The sequence below is a fragment of the Cavia porcellus genome, unplaced genomic scaffold (genome assembly GCF_034190915.1).
Source record: "Cavia porcellus strain 051 isolate PalLab524CR breed Dunkin Hartley unplaced genomic scaffold, mCavPor4.1 scaffold_25, whole genome shotgun sequence".
Lineage (NCBI taxonomy): Eukaryota > Metazoa > Chordata > Mammalia > Rodentia > Caviidae > Cavia > Cavia porcellus.
The window spans coordinates 3,053,923-3,078,449 of NW_026947508.1; the positions used below are offsets into that span (position 1 = coordinate 3,053,923).

Here is a 24,527-nt window from a genome sequence, read left to right on the forward strand (position 1 = left end):
CTGTCGCTCCTGATGACCACCTCACTTCCCCCGCAGGGGAAGGGGACAGTGGGCCCAAAATGGGAAACCAGAAGGAGAGTTCCCTGGTAGGGGATGAGACAGGGTGGAGGAGGAAGGGGCACTGTTTCCCAGCTTTTTCTGACCTGGCTCCAAGGCACGCAACAGCCCTTGGTGTCTGGGGTGAGCACCTCCACCTCCCTCAACCACCTGCTCCTCCAAGGGTTGAAATCAGCACCACGTCCCAGGGAGCAAAGTGAGTGAGGCAGCGAGGTTTAACAGCCCCACACAGTGGCCACTTCAGCCCAGGGCAGAGTTCACAGCTCTGCAGCCTCAACTCCTTGGAAGCCAAGCAGGATGCCCAGGACTTCCCACAGGGTGACATGGAGATGCAAGTTCCACAGGGACAGGGGCTCTCTGCACAGCGTGCTCTGTATTCCTATGGCCAGGAGCCATGGTCAACCCTCCTTCACAAATGAGGCAGACAGTCGCTGTGGGAAGTGGCTTCCAGAATGCCGAGGGAAGGCATGGTGGAGGGCAAGACAGATCTGGGCACAGATGACACACATATAGGAGCCACGCTGCCACCGGGAAAGGGGCACATGGCCACACGTGCACATGGACATTCCGGGAGTGTCCCGCCGTCCTCTGCTTCCTGTCTCCTGGTGCAGAAGGGCCTCTGCACACGGGGCAACGACAGGACAGACCCTGGCCTGATGGAAGGAGGGCGAAGAGATCAGGGTCTCACACAGCCTGGAGCCACAGCACATCTGGAAAATATCATCCAAAGACAGACACAGGAGCCATCAAAAAGAGACCCGGGCGTGTCTTAGTCACGTTCTCTTCTCATCCTGGGACACAACGCCAGACACCAGTGACTCGGAGGAGGAGAGGTTTGCCCTGACTCACATTTTCAGTCTGTGGGCTCCAAAGCAGCACAGCATGCAAGGCGCTGGGGGAAGAAAGCCGCTCAGGGCATGGTGCACAGGAAGCAGAGGGAGAGGAAGGAGCCAGGAGGGAGGTGACGGCTTCCTGGCCACGCCCCCAGAGGCCCCGCCTCCTCTGACCACACTCCACTCCTATCCTGAGCCCACTGAGTAATGGGATCACACTCAAAGCCCCGCCCCGGAGTGCGTGATCTCTTGGAGGACAGCCAGTCAGGAGCCACCACGCAGGAGGTTCCAGGATGTCAGTCAACACCTTGGAGGAGGCCAGGATCCACAGATCCCAAGGATGGCTGCTCTCTGCTCCGCCTGGAACCCGTCCCTCACTGTCCCCGACCCTCCCTTGCTGTCCTCACACTCAACTCCATCTCCAGCCCAAGGGGCAGACTGTGGGGTGCAAGGTGAAGGATGCAGGGCCCTCATTCCCCCCTTTCCCTCTGACCCGAACGCTCACCCAAGGTGTCTGGCTGGTCACCCAGACTTAGGTGCCTGCGCCCCAGGGGACTCTGGGACCCTGACTGACTCCCCGCCTTGGGAGGGCCACAGTCACCCACGCCTTCTTCATGAGTGGTCCCCATGGTTCTCTGGCCATCACTAGGTCCTCAGCCGAGTGCCACAGAGCTGGGGCGTCCTCACCCTGAGGAGCCACTGCCACCCCACAATGAGCCCCAGAACCACGTACAGATGCCCTGTCTGCTCTCTCAGCCCTGCACGCTCACTGGGGCTCCCGCATCGTTTGCTTCCTGACCCTGGCCGCCTCCCCAAGTGCTGGTGCTGGTGGGTTCTGGGGCTTGAACTCAGGGTCTGGTGCCTGTAAGGCAAGAACCCTACCACTGAGCTACCTCTCCAGTCCCCTGAATGGTTTTCAGAGAAGCCAAGCACACCTGGGACAGGACATCTCACCGGGCACTGGCTACATAGGCTGTGGCCGCACCCAGTGATCAGGGCCCTGTGAAACCCTCCCCTGAGGATACTGTCTGCGCCCTCTGCCTCTGGCCTGTGAGACCCCGCACTGCTCCTCCGCTCCCAGCTGCAGAGCGGAGAGGCCAGGAGGATGTGGTGTGGTGTGCAGCCCGGTGCCCCGGTGCCTGGGGTGCTCAGGCCATCAGCCAGGCTGGAGCCTAGGTCCTCACACTGAGCTGCATCCCCAGCCTTCCCTTTATCTTTTATTTTGAGAAGGGAACTAAGTCACTGAGCTATCCAGGCTGAGCTGGAACTGTCCGTCCTCCTGCCTCAGCCTCCCAGAATGCTGCGATGACAGGCATGCTCCACCATACCCGGCCTTCCTCCAGACCGAGACCCTAAAGGCAGCACCAGGGCTGCAGGGGCTCCAAAGCCACACAACCTCGAACCCTGCTCCAGCTGAAGCTAGGCCATGACTGGACTCAGACCTGGCCACATCAGCCTCCACCCTGCCTCTTTCTTCTGGAGCCCTCTGGAAACTTCCTGCCCACACTTCGAGGCTGAAGCTCAGAGCTAGAGTCCCCTTGCGGATTGGAGCACCAGGCCGCTCACTCAGGAAGCCTCCGCTGTGCCCCAGGAAGTGCAGGAAGCAGTCTCGGAGACCAGCTCCACCCCAACAAGTGCACGTCCTTACACTCGGCGCCTGCCTCTGTCTCATGCCCTTCCTGCACTAAAGGCTTACACGTTCCTGCTCTAGGAAGCACGAGGGAGAGCCACAGGGCAGGTTTGCAAGAATTCTTTTCATGCTCTTCCTTGGTAAATAGAAAGTTGGCAGTGCTGCCAAGCGTGGTGGTTCACACTTGAATGGCCAGCACTCCAGAGGCTGAGGCAGGAGAGTTGCCAGGAGGTCCCAGGCAGCCTGGGCTACACAGTGAGTCCAGGCCAGCTTGACCTATATAGTGAGACTGTCTCCAGGGAAGAAAACAGCTTGGCAACTCTGTACTGTTCCCTTTAAAAAAAAAAAAATTAAATGTTTCAGCGCATGAAATCCAAGAGCTTCCAGTTCTAGGGTGAAACTTCTTAGAAAATGACCCACCCGGGGGCCTGGGTCGCTGGCCACAGCCTCTGCCTTGTTGGTTCAATCGCCAGTGAGCAGAAGGCAAATGACAGACATGGGACAGGAAGACGCCACCCCAAGCAGCAGGGCCAGGAAGCAGAAGAGGCTTCTGTTCCTAACGTCCACGCTTAGAGCCATAAAAATACACTGAGAAGGATTCATTAGCTCGGAGCAGCTAACGAACGTGCCACCGTGGCCCTGCTGATGTGGCGGCTCAGACGCCGAAGCTGCAAGGGCAGGTTTCAAAGGCCTCGGCCAGAGGCCCGGGCTGCTGGCCTCTAGTGACAGCCCAGGGTCAGACATCTCAGCAGCCCCCAGCCGAGGGCCGAGGAGAAACCACGTCACTCGGCCGGCAGGACCCACATCCGGTCACTCGCACTCACGTCGGGGGAAGCCCAGGACAGGCACCAGCTGGACCCCAGCCTCACCCCAGCACCTTTGCCACAGTCACGGAGCGGCTGCACCAGCCGACCCTGCTCCAATGCCGGGTGACGTGACCGCTCACAATGAACCACACACGCACACGCACACAAGGGACACGGGTGCACACGCACCTCACGGGGCCTTCATGACGGCCACTTCCAGGGCCACACAACTAGACAGGAGCGAGGCCCTGCTGCCTTGGTGTCTGAGGACTAAATTCGAGGGTCCTCCCAGGAAAGCAGTCTCGTAACTGAGATACCAGTCCCGGCCTGACACATTGGTCCCCTGCCACACTGGTCTCTGACTGACACACCAGTCTCTGACACACCAGTAGTCCCATGTCCTCACCGGAACACAGCTTGCACCCAGTGTACAGGCCAGGCTGATCTCCTCGACGCGCCTGGCCAACAGGGAGGACCCTGCTCTCCTTACATAACCTAAGAACTAGTCCTGTCTTTGGAAAGCCCACTCGATGGCCCACATGGGCTCTCTACAGCATTCACGCCAGCAACCCTGCCATCACTTCCCCGCACGTGGCACCTGACAGTGCCACACAATGGTTCCCCGGGGGCTTAACCTCCAAGCCGACAGCGGGCATCCGGGTGCACGAGGAGACCAAGGCAAAAGAGGCAGCCTGCCCGGTCCATGCACTGACCCTGCGTCCCCTCCACCTGACCCCTGCATCCCCTGTGGTCCCCTCCATGGACACTGCGGTCCCAGGACTGTTGAAATCCACATGTTTTTCCCAAGGGCCCTTCGTGTCCCCCCAAGTAGCCCCCACCCAGCCACAGGCCGGGCCCGGGCCAGTAGGGGGGCAGGGTGGGGCTGGTGCCCCCTCCTCCCTCTCCATCCCACCAGGACTCCCAGGTCTTTCCAGGCGGCTCCGCTCCCAGGAATAAGTCATTCGCAGAGGCGTCTGCTTCCAAACGCTCATTGATTTCCCTCTGTTTTCCTGGTCCCTGTCACAACAGGTTATCACAGTGATGGATCAGAGCTCATCCTGCACCCGCCCACCTCCTAAAAGCCACTCACTGCAGGACGGCACCCGAGGGGTGGCCCGATGGGTGGAGGGGGCCTCTGCCCTCACCCCTCACCCTGTGACCTTGGACAGGCGAGCAAACCTGTGCCATGACCAGCCCTCCTGCCCAGTGCCAGGGATCTGGAAAATGTGCTTAGTGCGAGCTGCTTCATCCAGGGTGGCCCATCCTCCATGACTTCTGCACGGGGATCTAGGGTGGCCCTCAAGCTTGTGGCCAGGTGGCCTCTATATTCAAAGCTCCCGGGAGAGAAAGAGAATCTAGGAGCAGCTTGTGCTCTGGATGGCCGAGTAACCAGCTGACCTGTCTCCCTGGCTCTGTCCATACTGAACTCATCCCTCACCTGTGCCCAGCCCAATGCCCCCAGAACAAGGGGACAGCAGGTGCAGCTCCCTGCAGAGGCAGCAAAGGGGACCCTGGTCCTCCTGAGCCCCGTGACCTGCCCACCCCAGGGTCTGCTGGCCTCCTAGGCCTCTCCAGGGGAGTCTGGCAGGATGCATTTGGAGATATTTGCTTAAGGAACTGGCTCACATGACTGTGGGTCTGAGTAAGAAGTTGGGGGGACCCAAAGGCTAACAGACCCCAGGGGCATGGCAGGGGCAGTTGGAGCCTCTGTCCTGGCTCTCCCTGTGTCTCCTCAGTGGACAAGGTTCACCATATCATGACAGCCACCAGCGTCACCTACACCCACTGACAGAATGGGTTTTTGGTCTGCAACAAATGGGTTTTGTTTTGTAGGCGTACAGATTGAGCCGAGGACCTTTGCATTGAGCTTTGTCCCTCTTTTATTCTTTATTTTGAGACAGCATCTGGTTTGATAGCTATACTGACCAGACTGGGTTCAAACCTGTGATCCTCCTGCTTCAGCCTACCAGGCTGCTAGGACTAGTTCCTCCACAGATGGGTGGGCTGAAGGTCCGTGTGCCCCCAATTCCTATGACAGCCTAATCACGGAGCCATGGTGGGAGAAGGGGGCACATAGGGCAGGTCCTAGGGGCTCTGCCCTCCTAGATGGGCATGGTGCCTTCAGAGAGGAGGCCCCAAGAGCTTCCCTCTTGCTCCACAAAGTGAGGACACAGCAAGAAGCCACCGAGGCAGGGACAGGCTCTCGCCAGGTACCAACGTGCTGGTACCTCCACTGCGGCCCTCCAGCCTCCAAAATGCACTCAATCGGTCTGCACTGGTCAAGTTACCCAGGTGCAGGATTCTGATGTGGTCGCCCAGATTAAGACACTCAAACACTGCCAAGTATTCACTGCCAAGGACTCAGCCTGTGTGCAGGACATAGCTGCACACTGCTGGGAGCCAGGCCCTGTGCATGGCACTCCCAGGCTCGCTGGCCCCTGGTCGCCTGGTCAGTGAGCTCCGTCCCTGCCCTCCCTACCCCACGTGCTCTAAACCAAGAGGCAAGAGCCACCCGGGCTGGAGGAAGCTGCTTCTCTCTCACTGAGACCGGTGGGGGCCCCAGATGTGGCGGCTGTGAGTACAGCAACCCACAGGACGAGTGGAAACGAACTCAGGGCACCTGGCCAGGCTTCAGGACACCACCCTCCCTGCGCCTGGCCAGACAGCACCCTGCATCTGTCCCAGTCCTCAGAGAACTGTCTTTTCCATGTGTCCCCTCCTGTCTCCTAAGTGCTTCCCATCAGCTGTGGGTTCTTTGGCTCAATCTAGATAGAAATCATGAACTGGCAAAATGCAGCTCCCTTGATGTTAGCAGCTCCAAGCTCCGGGTTCTGGCAGCTGGCAGTTCTGAGTGTCACAGCTGGAAGCTTGAGCTCCAGCACCTCTTAGCTCTTAGCGTTGTAGCTCCTGATGGCTCCTGGCCTCAGCAACCCAGGCTCGCAGCTCCCTAGCACCTTTTGGGGCTCCTCCAGCAGCTCCACCACCCTCTACCACTCCCGGCATGGCCTGCTGGTCTGGGCTCCTTGTCCTGCTGCCCTCTGGAACTCTGCAGGGAAGACAGCTCTTGGTGTCAGCAGCAGTTGTGGGGTAACCTGCTCATGCCACTCTACCTGGAATAAAAATTGTAAGTAGACAACAGGACCGAGCCACGTGAGTCTCTACAGGGAACCACACTGCAGTACAATGGGACAGCTTGGCCCAGATGCAAGATTCGGGTCTCATTTCCCTCTTTCTCCTAAGAACATTCCTTGGATTGAGAGACCACTCCAGCACAGTGAGATCCATCTTGATCCCTCCTTCAATGACATCCACAAAAATCGTTTCTCCCAAATGAAGTTGCTGTTATGTTTATAAATAGATAAAATAAAATATCTCCCCAAACCTCGTGCACTTCCAGGTGGGGCTTTTGGGAAGCGGCTGGATCAGGGGTGTGTGGTACTGGATCATGGTGCATGATGACCAGATTAGCCCGCTGATTAGTTTAGCCCAGTTCTCTGTGTGGGTAACAGGAAGCCCAACCTGGCCACGGGTGGCGCCAACCAGTAGGCTCGCAGCCTGAACAGAATAAAAAGGGAAAGGGAGGCTCAGTGCTCACTGCTTCCTGCCTGCCCTGCCATGGACTGTCTCTCTCCCCTGCTATGCTCCTTTCTCAGACTGCCCGCCTGTGAGCCGGCCAACAGTGGACTAAAACCTCTATAAACTGAGATAAAGTAAACCTTTCCTCCTTTAACTTGTGAGTGCTGGGTATTTTATCTCAGCAAGAAAAAGGTAACCAAGACAGTCATATTCTGGGGTTTTGGGTGGGCATATTTTAGGGAGATCTTGTAAATGGGGTAGGGTGACCATTCCTCAATCATTGATCCTCCAACTGGCAGGCAGCATTCAAAGCCCCCATAATGGAGATCCACGCCATGTTGGAGCTTAGGACCCTGGGAAGCCAAGCCAGCATCTCCCCTCCCTGGTAAGCGGTGGTAGTGTGGCCCACTGCAGCCCTTCAGGGGGAGAACTAGCAGTGTCTCCTGAGATCCACGCCATGTTGGAGCTTAGGACTCTGGGAAGCCAAGCCAGCATCTCCCCTCCCTGGTAAGCGGCGGTAGTTTAGCCCACTCTGTAGTCCTTCCAGGGGGAGAACTAGCAGTGTCTCCTGAGATCCACGCCATGCTGGAACTTAGGACTCCTTGAAGCCAAGCCAGCATCTCCCCTCCCTGGTAAGCGGTGGTAGTGTGGCCCACTGCAGCCCTTCAGGGGGAGAACTAGCAGTGTCTCCTGAGATCCACGCCATGTTGGAACTTAGGACTCTGGGAAGCCAAGCCAGCACCTCCCCTCCCTGGTAAGCGGCGGTAGTTCAGCCCACTGCAGCCCTTCCAGGGGGAGAACTGGCAGTGTCTCCTGAGATCCATGCCATGCTGGAGCTTAGGACTCCTGGAAGCCAAGCCAGCATGTCCCCTCCCTGTAAGCGGAGGCAGGGTGGCAGCCTGCAGCCCTTCCAGGGGGAGAACTAGCAGTGTCTCCTGAGATCCATGCCATGTTGGAACTTAGGACTCTGGGAAGCCAAGCCAATACCTCCGAAAAAAAAAAAAAATCCATGTAAATTATATGTAAGTTGCAGTACACCAAAATGTAATCCACTATTCTGTGCAATTTACATGAACTTATAAAATCATTTTCAGATTATATAAAATAAAAAAAACTAATATGATTGATAGTGTCAAGTTTGGGATTATAGGCAACTACACTGAAGAAGACAAGACCCTATGATATACATTCTGGTTTGATAACTGCCAGTTTTTGAAGTTCTATACTATATACAAAGTTGTGTTTTTATTAATACTGTTATATACTGATATATTCAGTTATACTATGTCTGATGATATAGCCAGTTCTATTGAAGATAACAAGAGACAACACAGGAACTATGGTAGAAGTCCTTGCACAATGGTCTTATATGTCTTTTTTGTTTCATGTGTTTATAGGAATATGTTTTGTTCTGTCTTGCTTTGTTTCGTTTCTACCTCTAATATAGAAAGAACAGAAATACATGTTAAGACTCATGCATGTGTAGAATCTATAAACAGTTTATGAGAGCTGATCTTATGACACATGATGAAATGAACAGATACTTTGAGGAAAAAGAGTCACTAAAGAACCCAGTGCTGATTCTGGTGTGTCATAATGTGAAACCCAGCTATAGTATTATTCTCTGTTCAGAGTGATATTAGCCTGCTTGGGTTTTTTCTATCTCAACAAAATTGAAGATATGGATAACTGCATGTATGTTTAAGTGTATAGGATTGATAACCATATTTCTAAGTTTTTACTGGACAGTTGAACAGAACTGTTTGCAGTCTCGCTGTTTGAATTCTCACTTTACATGTTCCATTTTTGTATCTTGAATAACTATTTGTAAAATGACAATATGTAAACATCAACCAGTGATTTCTTACTGTTTATTTTTTCTCTGAATGCATGTATTATTTCTACCTATTTTCTGTTTTGTTTAGTCTTTCTTTAAATAAAATTTAAATAAAAAAGCCCCCATAACAGTCTTGGCAAGGCCAGGGAATCGGATGGGCACCTAGGCATGGAGAGAGGGCTTTTGCAGGGGATCCTGATGACCACCAGTTCAGATGTGGTCACCAGAAGATGGCCCTGGTAAGATTTCAGCTGCGAGTGGGGCTCTGGCCCCTTCCTGGGCAGGAAGGGCGCCCACACTCTACATCTGGCCAGCCATGCAGAAGAACATGCAGTCCACACCGCACTGAGGCCGCAGCAGACACAGGCCAACTACTCCCGCCCCGGGGCCCTGGGTCAGAGCTCAGGGCCTCCACAGTCACTGGCAAAGAAAGCACTGCTGGGGACACATGATGACCGTTTTCCCAGCCTCCTGTAAGCTAGAATAACATTTTTTTAAAGTGCCTTAATTTCTTTCTAAATGGAGACACACAGCACTAAATCACATCCGATGTGCGAGAGCAAAGCAGCTCGTCTGGCTTTCATCTGCCTCCCATTTAGCCAAACGCAGCTTTCAGCGGGACAGGAGGCGGGTGGGAGCAAAATGCTACACCAGAAACACCCTTGATGGGGCAGATGCAGCTCCTCTGGAGGATGGCATCGCTTTGTGCAAGGAGAAAGCTGCTGGATCCTGGCCCTATGGGGATGCTGGTTGAGGGGGGCCAGGGAGAGGGGTGCCTCCCACCACCGCTGCTTTCTCATGTAAATCACTGAGTGACTTAGAGCTTGTCCACCCTGAGCACCCTCTGCGAACCTTGAACCTTCCGGGTTCACAGGGAAGGGACAGGGCTCTCCTCTGCAGCCCAGAGCACACAGCAGCCTCTTGTGCCCAGGAGGAGAGCCCCCTCACCCCATGTCTCTTCAGATGCAAAGGTCAAAGGATGCCCAGCATCACTCCCAGCCACCACCCCAGCCCAGGAGGAGAGCGCACAGTGCCCAGAGCCATGAGGCCCCATGAGGATGCCATGGAGGGGATGACAGGTGGGGACATCAGGCCTGGGAAGGCACTGAGGGCTGGGGTCAGGTGCCTGCCCTCCTTCCCTAGAAGCCTGCCGCCCACCCTGGTTGTACCCTCAGCCCCTCCGCTCCGGGCTGCTCTCCCCTTCCCTGTCCCTCCCTAACGAAGATGTCCCCACCACTTCATATCCTAACCTCAGTGCTCCTCCACTGTCCTAACCTTCAGGGCCACCAGACATGACACAACATAGCCACTGGTCACTGCCTAGGGCCCCCAGAAGGCCAGGTTAGGGGACAGGGACTGAGCCTGTCTCAGGAGGATCCCTGCCCTCCAGGCCACGCTGAAGAAGCCGGCAGTGCAGGGTGTGGCGGGAGTGTGGCTCTGGCTAAGCTGCTTGGGCCATGCCACAGCTCCCTGTGGGCCCGGGGACTCCTTCACTTCATCCGCTCGGGTGACACCCTCATCACCGGCAAGGAGCTCGCTGCCCCCAGCCCGCCCCAGAGCAGCACAGCCGCCTGCTCCCAAAGCCTGGGATGCCATCTGCCATGGGTGCTGTGGCTCCCTGCCCACTAGGGCAGTGACAGTGCTCTCAAATGGGCACCAGAGGGCCATGCTGTCCTGCAGGGCAAGTCCAAGCAGCAGAATGAGTGGCCTTTCACGGAGCACACGGGAAGGTATCGAGGGCACTGACCTCGGGCACTGGGAGCCTGAGGCCCCGAATGGCTGCTCACCCCATTCTTGGCCTTGCAGATGGCAGTGGGAGGCTGCCGGGCTGGGCACCTCCTTTAACAGACTTCAGAGCCCTGCAAGCCCCCGCCCAGGAAGCATCTCCAGCAAGCACTGGAGGACACGAGGCAGAGGATGCCCTCCAGACTTGGATCTGACACACATGCAAGGTCCCTCCCTGGGACACAAGGCCCAGAGCTGGTGTCCCGTTCAAGGACTGTCCTGAGGCCCGTGAGGTAGGGAGGCCAACTGCCACCACTCACTGCCTCCCACGAGAGAAGCACTGGTCACTGTGCACATTCACAGGGATAGGGGCTCTCCAAGAGGTTGACCTGGCCACCTCCATTCTCCCTCTGGGGCCCCCGCTTCCCACCAATGGCCCCGGGCTGTCCTGCCTGGCTCTCAGCTCCTCCTCCTTGGGGAGGCAACGGCTTGCACAGTCCCAGCAGAGTGGGAAGCCCAGTTCCCTTCAATCCCTTCTTAAAAACAAACACAAAGTGACACTTCTGTGAAACACTATAGCAAGGAATATATTATCTCTGTACAAAATCCAGTAAGAAAAATACAATTTTATCACTTAGGGCATTTTATAAAATACACTTTGCTAAAAGCAAATCAAAAGAAAGTCACAGATGGTGACAACCTCCTTGTGTGACAGAAGGACCAAGTGGTGCCGTGCACACCGAGGACAGGGGCAGGGCCACCACTGTTACCACCCCGGCCAGGGCTCCCGCTCAGGCCAGGGAACTCAGCCATGTGGATGCGGTCAGTGTGGGCAGCAGCTCAGCCAGACGTGGCCATCACGGAAACAAGCACAGCACACCTGTGGCCAGGTGTGCTCCCCCGTCGGCCAGGGTGCTACAGCGCCCAAGCTCACTGGTAGGTGACTTCCACACAGAAGGTCTCTTCATTCTTGTCCTCGTGGTCATTGATGTAGATCAGGATCTCCTCCTGTCCTGGCCTCACGCCTGGCACGAACCGCAGACCAATGGTGTAGGTCTCGCTGCCCCCCACCTGGAAGGAACCCAGATCCACTGTCATCACACCCTCAGGGCCCGCTCCTCGCTGGTCACTTCCAGACAGGTGACACAGGGTACACAGGTTCCCAGTAGTGGCCGTCAGCCCTCAGGGAGTCCACAGCCGCCCCCTGGCCCAACAGCAGCAGCTCCTGTCCAGAGCTCCGTGTCCAGCACTGGGACCCGAGGCCCTTGGAGAAGCTGCACTGACCTCTGGACTGATACCTGCAGACCTGGTCTGAGCCTTGCCCATTCCCAACGGGAAACACCGAGGCTCTAGACAACGGGGCTTTAGGACCCAGAGCCCTCTGCACGGCCCAGCCCACACCTGTCCCAGGCTGCCGGGTCGCACCTGGAAGGTGTCCTCCCTGAACTGCAGCAGGTCGGGGCGGTCGCTGTGCAGGTGGTAGACCCTCCGGGTGGGGTAGGGGTTGGTGTAAGTGATCCGCTTGTTGGCACCCTTCCCTTCCCCCACCGCCATGGTGATCTCAAAGGCCTGGAGACAAGGGCAAGGAGCTGTGGCCACACTGGCAGTCACTGTCAGGGGTCTTCTCCACTACCATGGAGCCAGCCCGGCACAGTGCCTAACACCACAGCAGGGACTCGGCCTGTCAAGGAGAGACAGAGGCCCCCTCCAGGGGCTGCCTCCCACCCCAGCCATGCACAGAGTCGGGTGACACCCAGTGGCTCCCCCATCCCCAATACCACAGCAACACCCTCCGTGCCCTCGACCTGCCCGTCCCCCTTACGGACCTTGGAGATAAGCGGCGGGCGGCAGGAGAGGCACAGGAGCCAGGAGGCCACCAGCTGGTGGAAATCCACATCGACCAGGTTGAGGTGCATGAAGCGGCTGCCAGCCCGATGGGGCCTCACGCCCACATGCAGGTCCTGCACCCCGTGAGGGGGCAGCAGGAAGTCACCTGCAGGGTCCATCTTCAAGGGCAAGGGAGCGGTCAGCACGTAGCCCCTCTCTTGGCAGCAGCCCCCTGCGCCCCACAGAACCCACAGGTTCAACTCCTCGGCCTCCTGTAGCCCAGGCCTAAGGCCTCCACCTCCCCCACCCGCCACATCCTTGTCCTTCATCTCAGGTCTGCAGGGCAAGTCCCTCTGAGGGTGCTCTGAGAGCTGTCGCTAGCACGGGCCAGCCGAGGGACCCACGCCCTGAGGTCGTACCTTCAGCTCCTGCGGGTGGGAGGCGAAGGCCCTCACTTTCCTAACAGTCTGCGTCCCCCGGACGACAAGGGACAGGCGTGTCACCTGGCCCGAGACACAGGAGACGTCCACGCGCTGCAGGGAGTGCAGGCAGACCTGCCACGTCTGCGCAGGCGCCGCCAGCCAGCGATCCCTGAGGAGGGACTGTGCATCCACACCCGTCCTCAGGCCACGGCCACCCGAGAGCCCCGGCTTCACTGTGAAATGAGGCTGGGGAGGCGCGGGGACCGGGGCTCACGGCCCTCACCCCTGAGCACCGTCTCCCATCCTCAGAAGCCAGGCGGCAAAGCAGGCCCCATGGGAGAGGCCTGCGGAAGGTGGGGAACGGGGCTCCGGGCAGACAGCAAAGGCGCTGCACTGGGGGGCTACAGGGCAACAGGGAGAATTCCAGGGACAACTCAAGCAGCTGTATGAGTCCCCCAAGGGCTCCAGGCCAAGATGGGAGCCGAGGTCCTTCTCAGCTCTGGCTGGGCACAAGCTGCTTGAGCCTTCCGCTGGGAGGCACAAAGCGGGTCCCAAGTCCCCCAGCCGCCCGTGCCACCCTGCATCCGGGACGTGCTCTCCTTGGGTAGCCACAGGCTCAGGCTCCGAGCAAAGGCATGGTACCCGCCGTATCTCTGGCACAGAATGGGACGAGATGGACCCCTCCACCTGCCCCTCCTCTCTCCTCCCCTCCCCTCACATCTCTGCACTCACGCATAAATGATGACAAAGAAGTCTTTGATCTCCGGGCTGGGGCCACTGGCCACCTTCAGAAACACGTCTCGAGGCTCCCCGGGGCCCTGCACACAGACAGGGAGGGTGTCGGGGCCACCTCCCACTGGGTCCCTGAAGCTGGGTAGTTGTGAACCCCACACCCCACCACATGCTCACTCTTGCACTAGCAGTGTGCACTGTTGTGTTCATTTTTTTTTTTTTTTTTTGGTTCTAGGGGTCAAACTCAGGACCTCCACTTTCCAGACGCTTATGCCGCTGAGCTAAATCCCTGGCGTTGGTTTTTTATTGATTTCAATAATTGCACTATACAGTTCCTATCACGATACAGCCACTGCTGCTACCCCTGGCGCGACAGCCATCAATGACTTCCGTCGCTGCTGGGTGCTTCCTGACCTTTAGCCTCTACGTGCAGGGAGCTGATCTACTCCCCGAGAAAACATGACACATCCAGAGCGCCCACTTCAGCATCCAGCGCCTCGCACGGGAGGAGGTCATGTCGCCCAGCACCAGGACTGGCCACTCGGGAAGGGCAGGAGAGAAGCACTGGGGAACCTGCCCAAGGGGCCCCCAGAACGTACCACATTCTGGGCCTCACAGATGACGTTCGGGTCACTGCACCGCACGTGCACCGGGGGCTCCTCCCCGAGTCTTCCCACAGGAGCACCTGGAACAGGGAGCAGGGACCGTGTCACCACCGCACCCCAGTAGGGCACACACATGGCACGGCCTCAGAGATGGACAGAGCTGCCGCCTGACCCGGCACCCAACAGTTAAGGACAAGGGCTACAGACGTGGCACCTGAGCACAGGTGACGCCTCCCTCTGGGGCAGAGCTAGAAAACGCCTCGTGCATGATGTGACTTTAGGAGCTGGGCTCGGCCACCAAAAGTGCACCCTGCAGCCTCAGAAGCCTCAAGCAGGATCCCCGTCAAGCCATAAAGGCAGGTGGCCGGTGTCATCGCCCCCCTCGTGGCAGGGTGGCAGCATCATGACACCTCTCGCCTCTCAGTGGAGGCAGACACCTGTCCCACCGGGCTGACTCCCACGACACTGGCCGCAGCGGGGAAGGGACCTGCCTGGAAGCGTATGCCAGGGAGGCAGGCGGATGGCCTTCTTCAGGAAGGTGAGCTCCGGGTGGTAGAAGCGGAAGACCTGGTCCACCACGTGGGGCTGGGGCTCCACTGTCAGGCAGAGCACGGCCAGGGGCTTGCCGCCACCCGCACGGAACAGGACCTGCAGGACAGCAGCAGCCCCAGCGTCAGGACGGCACACAGCTACGGGGGTTTCTCTCCTCCAGTGCTGTCTACACTGGTGGGGAAAATCCTTCTTCCCAAAACTTCGGGGGACAAGGGTGGGGTGGCCAGGGCTCCCTGGGCAAGCACTGAGAAGGATGCTTTGGCCTCAGGTTTAGTCCACAGCATGGGAGGAGGAGCAGGCAGCTCCCTCCAGGAAGCCAAAGCCAAGTTTCACGCAAGGGCCCTGGGATGGGCCTGGAGGCGATGGGTCTGGGCTTCCCCAAGCTGAGCTCCAAGCAGGGAGTGGTCTACAGGTAACAAAGAAGGCCACCAGCAAGGCTCTGAGGCCCGCCAGGGGGACTCCCCTCTAAATGGGCAGAGTGGGCGGGGCCAGGACAACTATGGAAATGCACCTCGGAGTCCAGCAAGGACACCTGCTCACAGCGCAGCTAGGGAACGGTGGGGTCCCCTCTCCTCTGCCCCTTCACCTTGGCATGTCTCGTGGGTGTGGCACTGGACTTCCAAGGTGCTCCAGGGTCCTTGTACTTCTCGGCACTCGGCTCGGGGGAGCCCTGCATGATATCGGTTAGCATGAGCTGTCACAAGGTGCAGGCAGTGATGACCACCCTGGACGCCCAGGGCTGGGAGCTCCTGAGAGTCACACAGGTCCTCCCACGCCAGCTCCCTAGGCTGCTGTCCCCCGACCAGGGTCACCCCCAGAGCAGGAAGCAGAGCAGAGGACAGCAGGGGCTGCAGCCCAGGGACAGATCTGTCCGCCAGCCAGAGGGGAGAGGCCCTGGGCCCTGAGGAACTCTGGAGCTCAGCCAGGAGCTGCAACACAAACCTGCCCTGCCACACACACCTGGCCCAGGCCTCTGGCACCCCAGGCTGACTGCGTAGGGCAAAGGCCACAGTGAGGACCTGAGGGTCGCACGCTGGACATCGCGTCCTGGCTCTGCACAAGTTTACATGAGGAGGAGCCATTCCTGCAACCCTGTCCCCACTGGGAGGACAGAAGGGTCAGGGCTATGGCATCCAGGGGCAGAGAGCTTGCTGAGCCACGCGGTGGACACAGCAGGGTTGAGCGCTGACCCGTCTGCGGACAGGGAGCACTTTGAGATGGAGCCCGCACCTGCACCGGAGCTGGCAGGCCCACGGAGAAGCTCTGGTACTTGAAGGGGACGTGGGTGGTCTCCCGGGGGCGCAGGTAGAGCTGGGGGGCCAGGTCGCCACGCAGGTGGAACATGTCCTCCTCCAGGGGTGTGTGCAGGCCGGTGGCGTCTTTAAAGAACCTCCACTCCCGACTGTCCAAGATGAGGCTGCGGCGGGGGACGGAGCAGTGAGGCCGGATGGCCCCAGCGGGGATGGGACAGGGTGGGTTGCGTGGGTTCGGGGCAGGGGCAGGGCCTCCCACCTGAGCTCGGGGTTGTCGATCTCAATGGACACGGTGTGCTGCGTGTTGTGCGGGTTCTTCAGTGCGAACTCGAAGAACTCAGCCGTACCCAGCGTGGCGTAGAGCGTGTGCTGCGTGGTGATGGCCAGGCTCAGCACACTGGCGATGCTCTCCGCCTTGGTGCGCTCCCGGTAGGCCTCGATGACCTGCAGATCCCGGGAGTGCTGCATGTGCACACTCTGCCGGGCCTGGGGACACAGGCAGGATTCGCTAAGCACCAGGCTGGGCGTGGGCCAGGCCCCCTCTCCAGATGCTGACAGCTTCTGGAAAATCACACCACTGCCGTTCCCTTGGCTGGGTGCCTGGGGGACAGGCCATCCAACTCCAGGGGCAACAGCTGGCACTGGAGCGGAGGAGACCACCTCTCCCTGCCCCTGGAGGTCCATGCAGCAGTACCAGGCAGCACTGCCCCCTGGGGTCCCCCCACAGGCTCCTGAGGGCCCCCCCGCATAGGTGTGCCCTGCTCTGCTCCTGAGGGACGTGGGCTCTCCCCGGGGCACCTGTGATAGCGGGTCACACACAGGCCAGCCTTGATGTGAGGGCTCTCGGTCAGCACCCTTCCATCGCCCCCCTTTCCACAAACCACCAGCTGCAAACACTCTCCTCCTCGGTCCTTTGTTTTGTTTTGTTTTGTTTTTCAGGACTGGAGATTGAACCGAGGGCCTCTGCACTGAGCTACATGCCCCAGCCTTTTGTTTTGAGACATAATCTCACTACATTGTTAAATTGTCCAGGCTGGGCGAAAACATGGGTCCTCCTGTCTCAGCCTCCCAGCATGCTGGGATTACAGGCGTACGCCGCTACACCCAGCTACCCGCTTCCCCAACCCAGCTGCAAACTATGAAAAGTTCTATTTCGATGTTCAGCCAGGAAGAGAATCCTTCTGGTCAGAGATTATAGGATGCCCCCAGGACACTGAGCTCAGGCAGGGCCTCAAGGCCCACTGCAGCTTTCGTAAACTCAGGGTCCCAGGGCTCCACCAAGCCAACCGCGGGGCACCATCCCTTAGGAGCTCTGAAGGCTCCCTAGTGGCTCGGAGCCCCGCTGTCTGCTATCCTTATACCAGGACCGGACAGGGGTGAGGAGTGGCAGCCAGAAGTAGGGCAGGGGGCTCTCGAGATCCATGCCCCGCAGCGTCCTCACCAGCACTGTGGTCCTGCAGCCTACGGACTCCGCTCCCGACTCCTGGAGGCGCACGGACCTCATCCGCTCCAGCTTGCGCCTGCGCACGGCATCCGCCTCGCGGGCGTTGCCCGGGGGTCCCTGGCTGCCCGGTGAGGGGGTCAGCAGCATGGCGGCCAGCTCACTGTCCACGTCGGCCAGCCTCTGCGCCTGGACCACGTTCCTCCCTGCGGAGAGGGTGACAGGAGGACTTTCATCAGTGTGTAACGATTCTTTGCTCGTGAGGCACCCCCCAGGACCCGTCCCGCTGTGCCAGGCCCGCTCCTCCGCGCAGATCTGCTCCATGCAGCCTGGAGCCTGAGCTCCATGGCGCCCCCTACTGCCGGCCCCTCACGGAGAAGGAGTTCCAATCCCGCCTGCCTCTGTCCCCTCCTCACACACAGCAGGGGTGACAAGGATTGCGCTCAGGGACAGGGCCTCACTCAAGCACCACATGTTTCCCACGGAAAGCCGTGGTCCACGTGACCCCCAGGGCTGCTCCACTTCCGATCGGCAGGCACCCACGGCTTCCCCAGGAGCCGCCTTCTCCCCAATCCCCACCACTCCCTCCAACACAAGGACACAAGCATCCCTGCTCCACTTCAAAGCCCTTTCACTGCTTTTCTGATGCCAGCAGCTCATGAGCTGCCCTTAGTGGCTACCCAGAAAGGGTCTAGCGGTGCTGGGGCACAGCCTGGGGCGGGGTTTGAGATGTCCTCAGCTCCGTGCAGGCGCTGGGGCTTCAGGATGAGCTCAGGTGTTCACAAAGCATCACCCTCACAAACGCCTCTCCCAGCTCTACTGAAATGGGAAATGAGGCTCCCGGGAGACTATGGGGGTCCCCTTGCCCAAGGAGAAGCGGGGCACACTGGAGCCTTCTCACAGTTCCGCAGAACCTTTGACCCCCATGGCCTGCGTGGGGCCGCTGCACACTCAAGAACGCTGGGCTGCTTCTCATCAAAGGGGCCCTAGGCCACCCCTCCCCTCCCTGGGGCCACTGAGCTCCAACGAGAAGTCCTCAGACCATACCTTTCTGGGCTTGGGGATCCAGGTTCTGGTCCAAGCTCACCACCCTCCCCGCTCCCACACTGACCAGGTCACCCCAGCTCCCTCTGCCTCACTTTGATATTTGGGCGAGAACTGACTCAACTCGCCGGGGTCACAAGCAGCACCATCCCAGCACATGGACCCTGCTTCCTGAGCGCCCAGGACAGGATGTATGGGTCCCCAAGGCCTCGAGGGATAGGACCCAAGGAGGCCCAGCTGCGCAAGACAGCACGGGGCAGGCGGGGGCGCACCTGGTGAGGGAACGTGGGAAACCCTGCTCAAAGAGTGCGGCCCACCTCTAACACAAGCGACAGTAGCTTGCACTTAGTCTGAAGGGGACACACCCAGACCCTAGCCTTCCCTCCCGAGCTCTGTAACTGGTTAGGAAACCACAGCACACTTTGCAGCCAGGTCTGAAAGTCTGTCCACGCTCACCCCGACTTCTCCCTCGTTTCCCTTCCCGTGGGGGCAGCGGAACACACACAAGGCCACGGGCAAAACTGGGACCCTGTGAGAGAACACAGCTGGCTGCCAAGCCGCACCTGGAGGGACACGGAGGACCACAGCCTTCGAGGCCACAGGGCTATTGCGCTGGACACAGGCGCCCAGAGGCAGAGGGCCGTGGACTACACACATGCATGCACATGCGTAATGCACACATGCACCCCTCACCCTACCCTGCCCTGCACACACAGCTCACCGCCACCCACATGGGACCACGGCACCCACTCACGTGTCAGGGCTCCCCGTGTGAGGAGGCTGCCCCCAGGGAAGCGTCTGGCTCCGTCGTTGGAGATGACCCGAGATCTGGATGGTGGCAGCAAGCTGGACTCTGTTGCTCCCCGTTCACATGCGTGACCTGAACCAGAAGAGCCAGGGTGAGATGAAAGGGGCACAGAACAAAGGGGGCGACACCTCAGGTCTGGCCTCTGGGTGCCACCACCAGGGACCCCTGGCCCTGCCTCACTGCTCTGAACACATCTTAAAAGGAGAATGGCAGGCTGGAGCTTGTTTCTCCTAGACTCTCCCATCGCCAGGACTCTCATCACCATGGCACCCACGAGGCTCCTGTCCCTGACCTGTAATTGAGGCCTCTTCCAACAGAGGGCGCTGTTCAAGGTCAGGCCTGGGTGGGTCACTCCCGTGGGCACAGAGCTGGCCCAAGTGAACTGGCTCCCTGTTACTTCCCTACTGCAGGCAGCAGGGTGGCCTCAGAGTGGATACTGGACACCACCACTGCCACAGCTGCCCACAGCTGGACAGGCGCTACACGTTCAGGAATCTGCAAAACTACAAGAACCCAGAGGGCAGTACCGGGTGGGCTGCCGGCCACCTGGCCCAGGCAGGGAAGTTCTGACATAAACGCCTGGGGCGCACAGGGAACACTCAGGCTGTCGATGTCACCGACCCCACCTGGTGGCATAGAACAGTCTCAGGCTGGGCGTCCGGGGCTCTTCCTGGGCGTCTGAGCCGCAGGGGCCCCTCCCGGAGCTTCCCACCGTTCCCTATCCCTCCTGCCCACAGGGGCACCCACAGCTCTCTCCCCACTGCCTGCAGCACTGCTGTCCTCAGGGCAGGCGCAGTGCTGGGTGTACCCAGGTAACCCCACACACAGGGGATCTCCTGGGGCCCTGGCCAGGCACCCCTACCCCCACCAGACCTGAGGGAAAAGTGGCCACATTCCTGATTCTGAATGACAGCTGTGACCCAAACGCAAGGGCACAGCAGGCCGTGCCCCCAGAAAGACTGGCTGACACAAACGCGGGCAGGGGAAGCTGCAGGCAGCTGCTGCAGCCACACAGCAGCTCCGGCAGAAGCCTGAGGGCCCTTCCGGCAGAAGCACTGGCCACACACAGGCTCCTTCCCTCCACACTCTGCTCATCAGCGTGACCCTCACAACCCTCCTGCAGGCTGCCCCATCACATAGCCCTGCAACCACAGTCTCCTTCCCAAGTCCCTCAAAATCACAGCTCAAAAGGCAACTCTGGAAGGCGCCGGCGCTCAGCTGCTGTGTGGACCAGAGGCGGAATCTCCACCCCAGGAATGCTCCCAGAAGGGTGCTCACTGGCCGTCCTCAGCACTCAGGGCCAGGTGAAGGCTCCTGTGTTTCGCTGCATGGACAGAAGTTCACGGCTGACAGGTCTCCACAAGCTCTGTCAGTTCCAGGGACCAAAAAGCCTCGCAGTGACCCAGCAGGCGGGCATCAAGCACCTCCACCAGTTGGGAGGCTGGAGCCCTGTGCAGCTTCTCTACCACCTTATCAGATGAGCAGTGGCTCCCTGCAACCAGAGGCAACCCCAGCTCCCTGCATCTCCTGGAAATGAGCCCAACCTATAAGATGCACCATTCAGAGACCCAGGAAGCCACTTCCGGTCAGACAGGGCTGCACAGCTCAAGGATGGGTGACCATCATCGCTGGAGCTTGCTCCCCAGGAGGGCAGGTGACCCCACTGAGGTGGTGGGATCACATGGTCCCCTCGAAGGTGCTAGCTTTGTGATGTTGTCCTCAGAGCACCAATGGGCTGGGAGATGGCATGAGGAAGCACACCCTGGTGCCTTGGGGGTGGACAGGCAGGGCATGGCTCTGCGTCTCACTGCGACACCCCATCTGAAGTCACACAGGTCTCTTCTTGTGTGAGACAGGAGGTCTGTCCTGACTTGTGTCTCGATGTCCTCCTCAAACCTCACGTGGTCACAGATGGGGCTTTCCCAGAGGTGGCTGGATCTAAGGTGCATGACTCTAAGACTGATTCATGGTACACTGCTACACCCAGAGGCACCAGGGCTAAGGGTGAGAGTGCCCCCTCCCTGAGCAGCCCGGATGAGATATAAGGCCTAAAAAGAGCTGTGGTCATCCTGGTTGCTTTGCTGTCTTCTGCCTGCCTGCCGTGGACTGTTTCTCCTCTGAGATGCTCCCCTGCCATTTCTTGGGACCGGCCAATTATGCACCGAAACCTCCACAAACTATGACTATGAGCTAAATAAACCTTTCCTCCTTTTTGGGTGTCAGTATTTTGTCTCAGCAACGAGAAAAGTAGCTAAGACAAGGTCACGCTGGGGACCTACACACTGTGACCTGCAGAAATGCCCTGCAGTGCGCAGAAGCAGCAGCAGTGGGGGTGCAGCTCTGGGCGCCCAGCCCACCCTCGGTCACCTGTCAGTCCCCCAGCACTGCTCTCCTGGGAGTGTGCTGAGGCCACAGACATGTGACCCGTGCGGCCATCAGCCCTCACCTGCCTCCCCAAGGCGGAAGCCAATCAAGCAGCAGCATGGAAGAGGCCGGGGAGACAGCCAGAGGACACAGGAGAAGCCACAGGGCTGCAGGACAAACGCCCTCTCCCCGTCCTGAGACTCCAGGAGCCCTGGGCTGAGCCCCGGTGCCCAGACATCACTGGGGTGCAGCTCTGTCCACGGCCACCCTGCAGATTCCCGTGGGCATCACCCAGAAACTGGCACACATCACTGCACCACACACATTCATGAGGTGGACAGAAAGGTAAAGGCCACGATTCTTTTCCTCAAAAAACGCAGCATTTCCAGAGGAAGGTGAAGCACGGTGGCATGCGGCACCTGTCCGCGGGAGCCACTCCCCTGGCGCTGCACAGGAGGCCGGGGCGCTGCCTGCCTCAGCCTCTGCTCCCCACGGGCTTATCTCTCTCTTGCAGGCAAAGTAAGAAAATGACAATTTAAGATAACACAGAACAGGGCCCATCTTTCTTCTGAAGATAAGATTGTAAGGCCTGGAGTCACCGCACATTTGTGGGGTGGTGCATTAAATATAAAATCACCGCCCCACACACAGCGCCTGAGCACCATCATACGGGGCTCATTTATTTCTCCGGAACCTGAGTTTTGCTGTCTATCTCGAGGCTACCTCCATCCGCATTTGTAAACGAGCAGGCAGAAGCCCCAGCCGGATTTTAATGAGCCGTGGGCGGCTCCTCCTACCCCTGTACTGCCCCATGCAGTGGACGCAGCCCTTAGGGCTCAGATTGAAAATGGGGCTAGGACAGGGGAAGGGAAAATTCCCCCGTAAAATGACAGAGAGCCAAGTTTCCTCCCTCTGCAGAGGCCGCTCCACAGACTTTCGGAACTCAGCCTCATCGAATTCTCCCTGATGCCTGCCCAGAAGTCCCTCCACCCCCAAACAGGTCAGCGTCCCACAGGGAGGGACAGTGGTGCCACATGCCCTGCCAGGTCCCACAGCAGCTGTCTGCCCTGGTGGGTGCAGTGGCCCTCGGCCGTAGGCCGTGACACCTGTGTCCTCTGTGGATTCTGGAGTTCCAGATGGGTCCAGCCTGCCAAGCCCGGCCATGCCCAACCACAGCCTGGACACCATGCAACCCAAGGTCCTGGTGCTCACGTGAAACCGCATCTCCACTCAGGCCCAGCCCAGCAAATCCACTGGTTTCCCGTCCCTGGCGCCCCTGCCCTCACGCTCCAGCTGGAGACGGCGGTCGCCCCACTCACCCACGTTGGCCAAGGTCAGGTACAGCTGGCCCTTCAGCACCGTGTGGACCCCGATGGGCTTGACGCTGCTGAACCCAACCAGGTCTCTGCTCACCACCACACTGTCCTGCTCGTACTCGGTGGCCACGACCTCCAGCTCGCAGGGGACCTGCACGGCCGGCCGGCCCTGGCGGAGCAGATGCTGTGCAAGAGAGAGTACTGGTGTGACCGTGGCCACTGTCCAGGGGCCCTCAGGTGGACGGAGCCAGCTCCCAACCCACCAGGAAGGGCCACGGGGTCTGGACAGGAGCGTGTTTGAGAGCGGGGGCACCCCAGGGCCCTGATCAGGAACCAGAGGGGACTCCGGGCAGAGGCTACTACTTAAAACCCACCAGGCTTGGACAGCACGGTGTTTCTCACAAACTCTAGAAAAGAGCGCAACTCCTCACTCAAGCACACAGAGCTGCCCTCTCGGAAGAGGGAACGAGAAGGGGGCAGCAGGACAGGCAGAGACCTGAGCCCACGTCTCCGGACAGAAACCTGAACTGGACCTACAGGACCAAGCTGAGCCACGGGCAGAGGATGCAAACCAGGCCGGGTGTGCCAAGCAGAGCCATGCGGTGGGGAATGGTGCGCTGGGCCTTAGTGTAGCCAGCAGGAGCCCAAGGGCTGCACAGGGACCTTGGGGCTGGGGGAAGATGGTAAGGAGCTCTGTGCCAGGCAGGGCAGTGGGGGAACAGAGTACATGTAGCCCTGCTCAGCAGGACGATTCACCACATGTCCTCTGCACGTCACAGGCCGTCCCACAGACCTCTGCCCGAGGCTTGGTGCTCAGGCAGTGCACTGGGGATGAGGTGGGATGGCGGGCTCCCGGGTAGCATCGCCTGCCCTCTCTGGACTGTGCCCACTCACACATAAACAGAAGACCGGGGGCAAGCTAAAGTCATCCTTGCTTCTCTGGGCCTGGGAGCACAGGAGCCCAGCCCTGAGCCCCCACAGCGGGCAGCCTGAGGTTTCCTGTCACCTGTCACCTGCTTGGTCAGCAATGCTCATGCACACTGCACACCCTGCCAATTCTGTGCACCCCCTCCACCCCGAGCACAAGAGGGCTCCTTCAGCAAAAGGCCCGGAAACATAAAAAACAACATTCAGCCTCTCAGGGAAGCGAATAAGGCGAATAAGAACGAGGTGACGGTGGGTTAGAGCAGGGGCCCAGGACACCACCCCTCATCTTCAGGAGGTACAGGCCCTGCCGGCCTGGGGGTCCTCCATGCTGGAGGCCACTACTGGGAAATGGTCACTTGGGGACCAGAACAGTGATGAACCGGGGCCAAGGTCGGGACTGTAAGAACCCAGCTCTGGTGGTGCTCAGCGTGGCCCTGGCTTCACATCCCCGCACCCAACCCTGGACAACGGATGGGCAACAGGGTCCCCAGAGGATGCACGTCAAGCAGGCTGCAAGCCAAGCGGCCTGGAAGCAGCCTTTTTGTTGCCCCAATAACGTGAGAAGTGGGGTGCCATTTAACCTCCCAGACATCGGAAAGAGGAAAGTGAGGAGGGGAGGAAAATCAGGTTTCCTCACAGCCAAGGAAACAAAACCCTCCGAGGGGGTGCTCAGGGCGGAGCTCACTCGGCAGCAGGCAGCTGGTTCTGGCCACACACAGATCATGAATAAGGATCCCTGAGCGACCCTGTTTGAACCTATCCGAGTCTGTGG

The 24,527-nt window shown here is 59.1% G+C and overlaps 1 protein-coding gene across 16 annotated transcripts in view; it reads right to left on the reverse strand.

Moving 5' to 3' along the window:
• Nucleotides 1-11,025: 11,025 nt before the first annotated feature.
• Nphp4 (nephrocystin 4) overlaps nt 11,026-24,527 on the reverse strand; it is an 88,496-nt gene continuing 74,994 nt past the window's right edge. For 6 of the 16 annotated variants that reach the window (XM_063235377.1, XM_063235376.1, XM_063235375.1 and 3 more), the window contains 13 exons: nt 22,832-23,012; nt 19,095-19,220; nt 17,297-17,502; nt 16,115-16,341; nt 15,833-16,019; nt 15,189-15,272; nt 14,542-14,698; nt 14,045-14,130; nt 13,446-13,531; nt 12,711-12,882; nt 12,291-12,470; nt 11,890-12,033; nt 11,026-11,535 (listed from right to left, as the gene is read on the reverse strand). In XM_063235377.1, coding sequence (XP_063091447.1) covers nt 11,395-11,535; nt 11,890-12,033; nt 12,291-12,470; nt 12,711-12,882; nt 13,446-13,531; nt 14,045-14,130; nt 14,542-14,698; nt 15,189-15,272; nt 15,833-16,019; nt 16,115-16,341; nt 17,297-17,502; nt 19,095-19,220; nt 22,832-23,012 — 1,977 coding nt within the window. In that variant the 3' untranslated portion in view covers nt 11,026-11,394. Of the gene's footprint in view, nt 11,536-11,889; nt 12,146-12,290; nt 12,524-12,614; nt 12,947-13,445; nt 13,532-14,044; nt 14,131-14,541; nt 14,699-15,188; nt 15,273-15,832; nt 16,020-16,114; nt 16,342-17,296; nt 17,503-19,094; nt 19,221-22,831; nt 23,013-24,527 lie in introns of those variants that run through there. The other 10 variants (XM_063235378.1, XR_010042880.1, XR_010042878.1 and 7 more) reach the window with 10 other exon arrangements.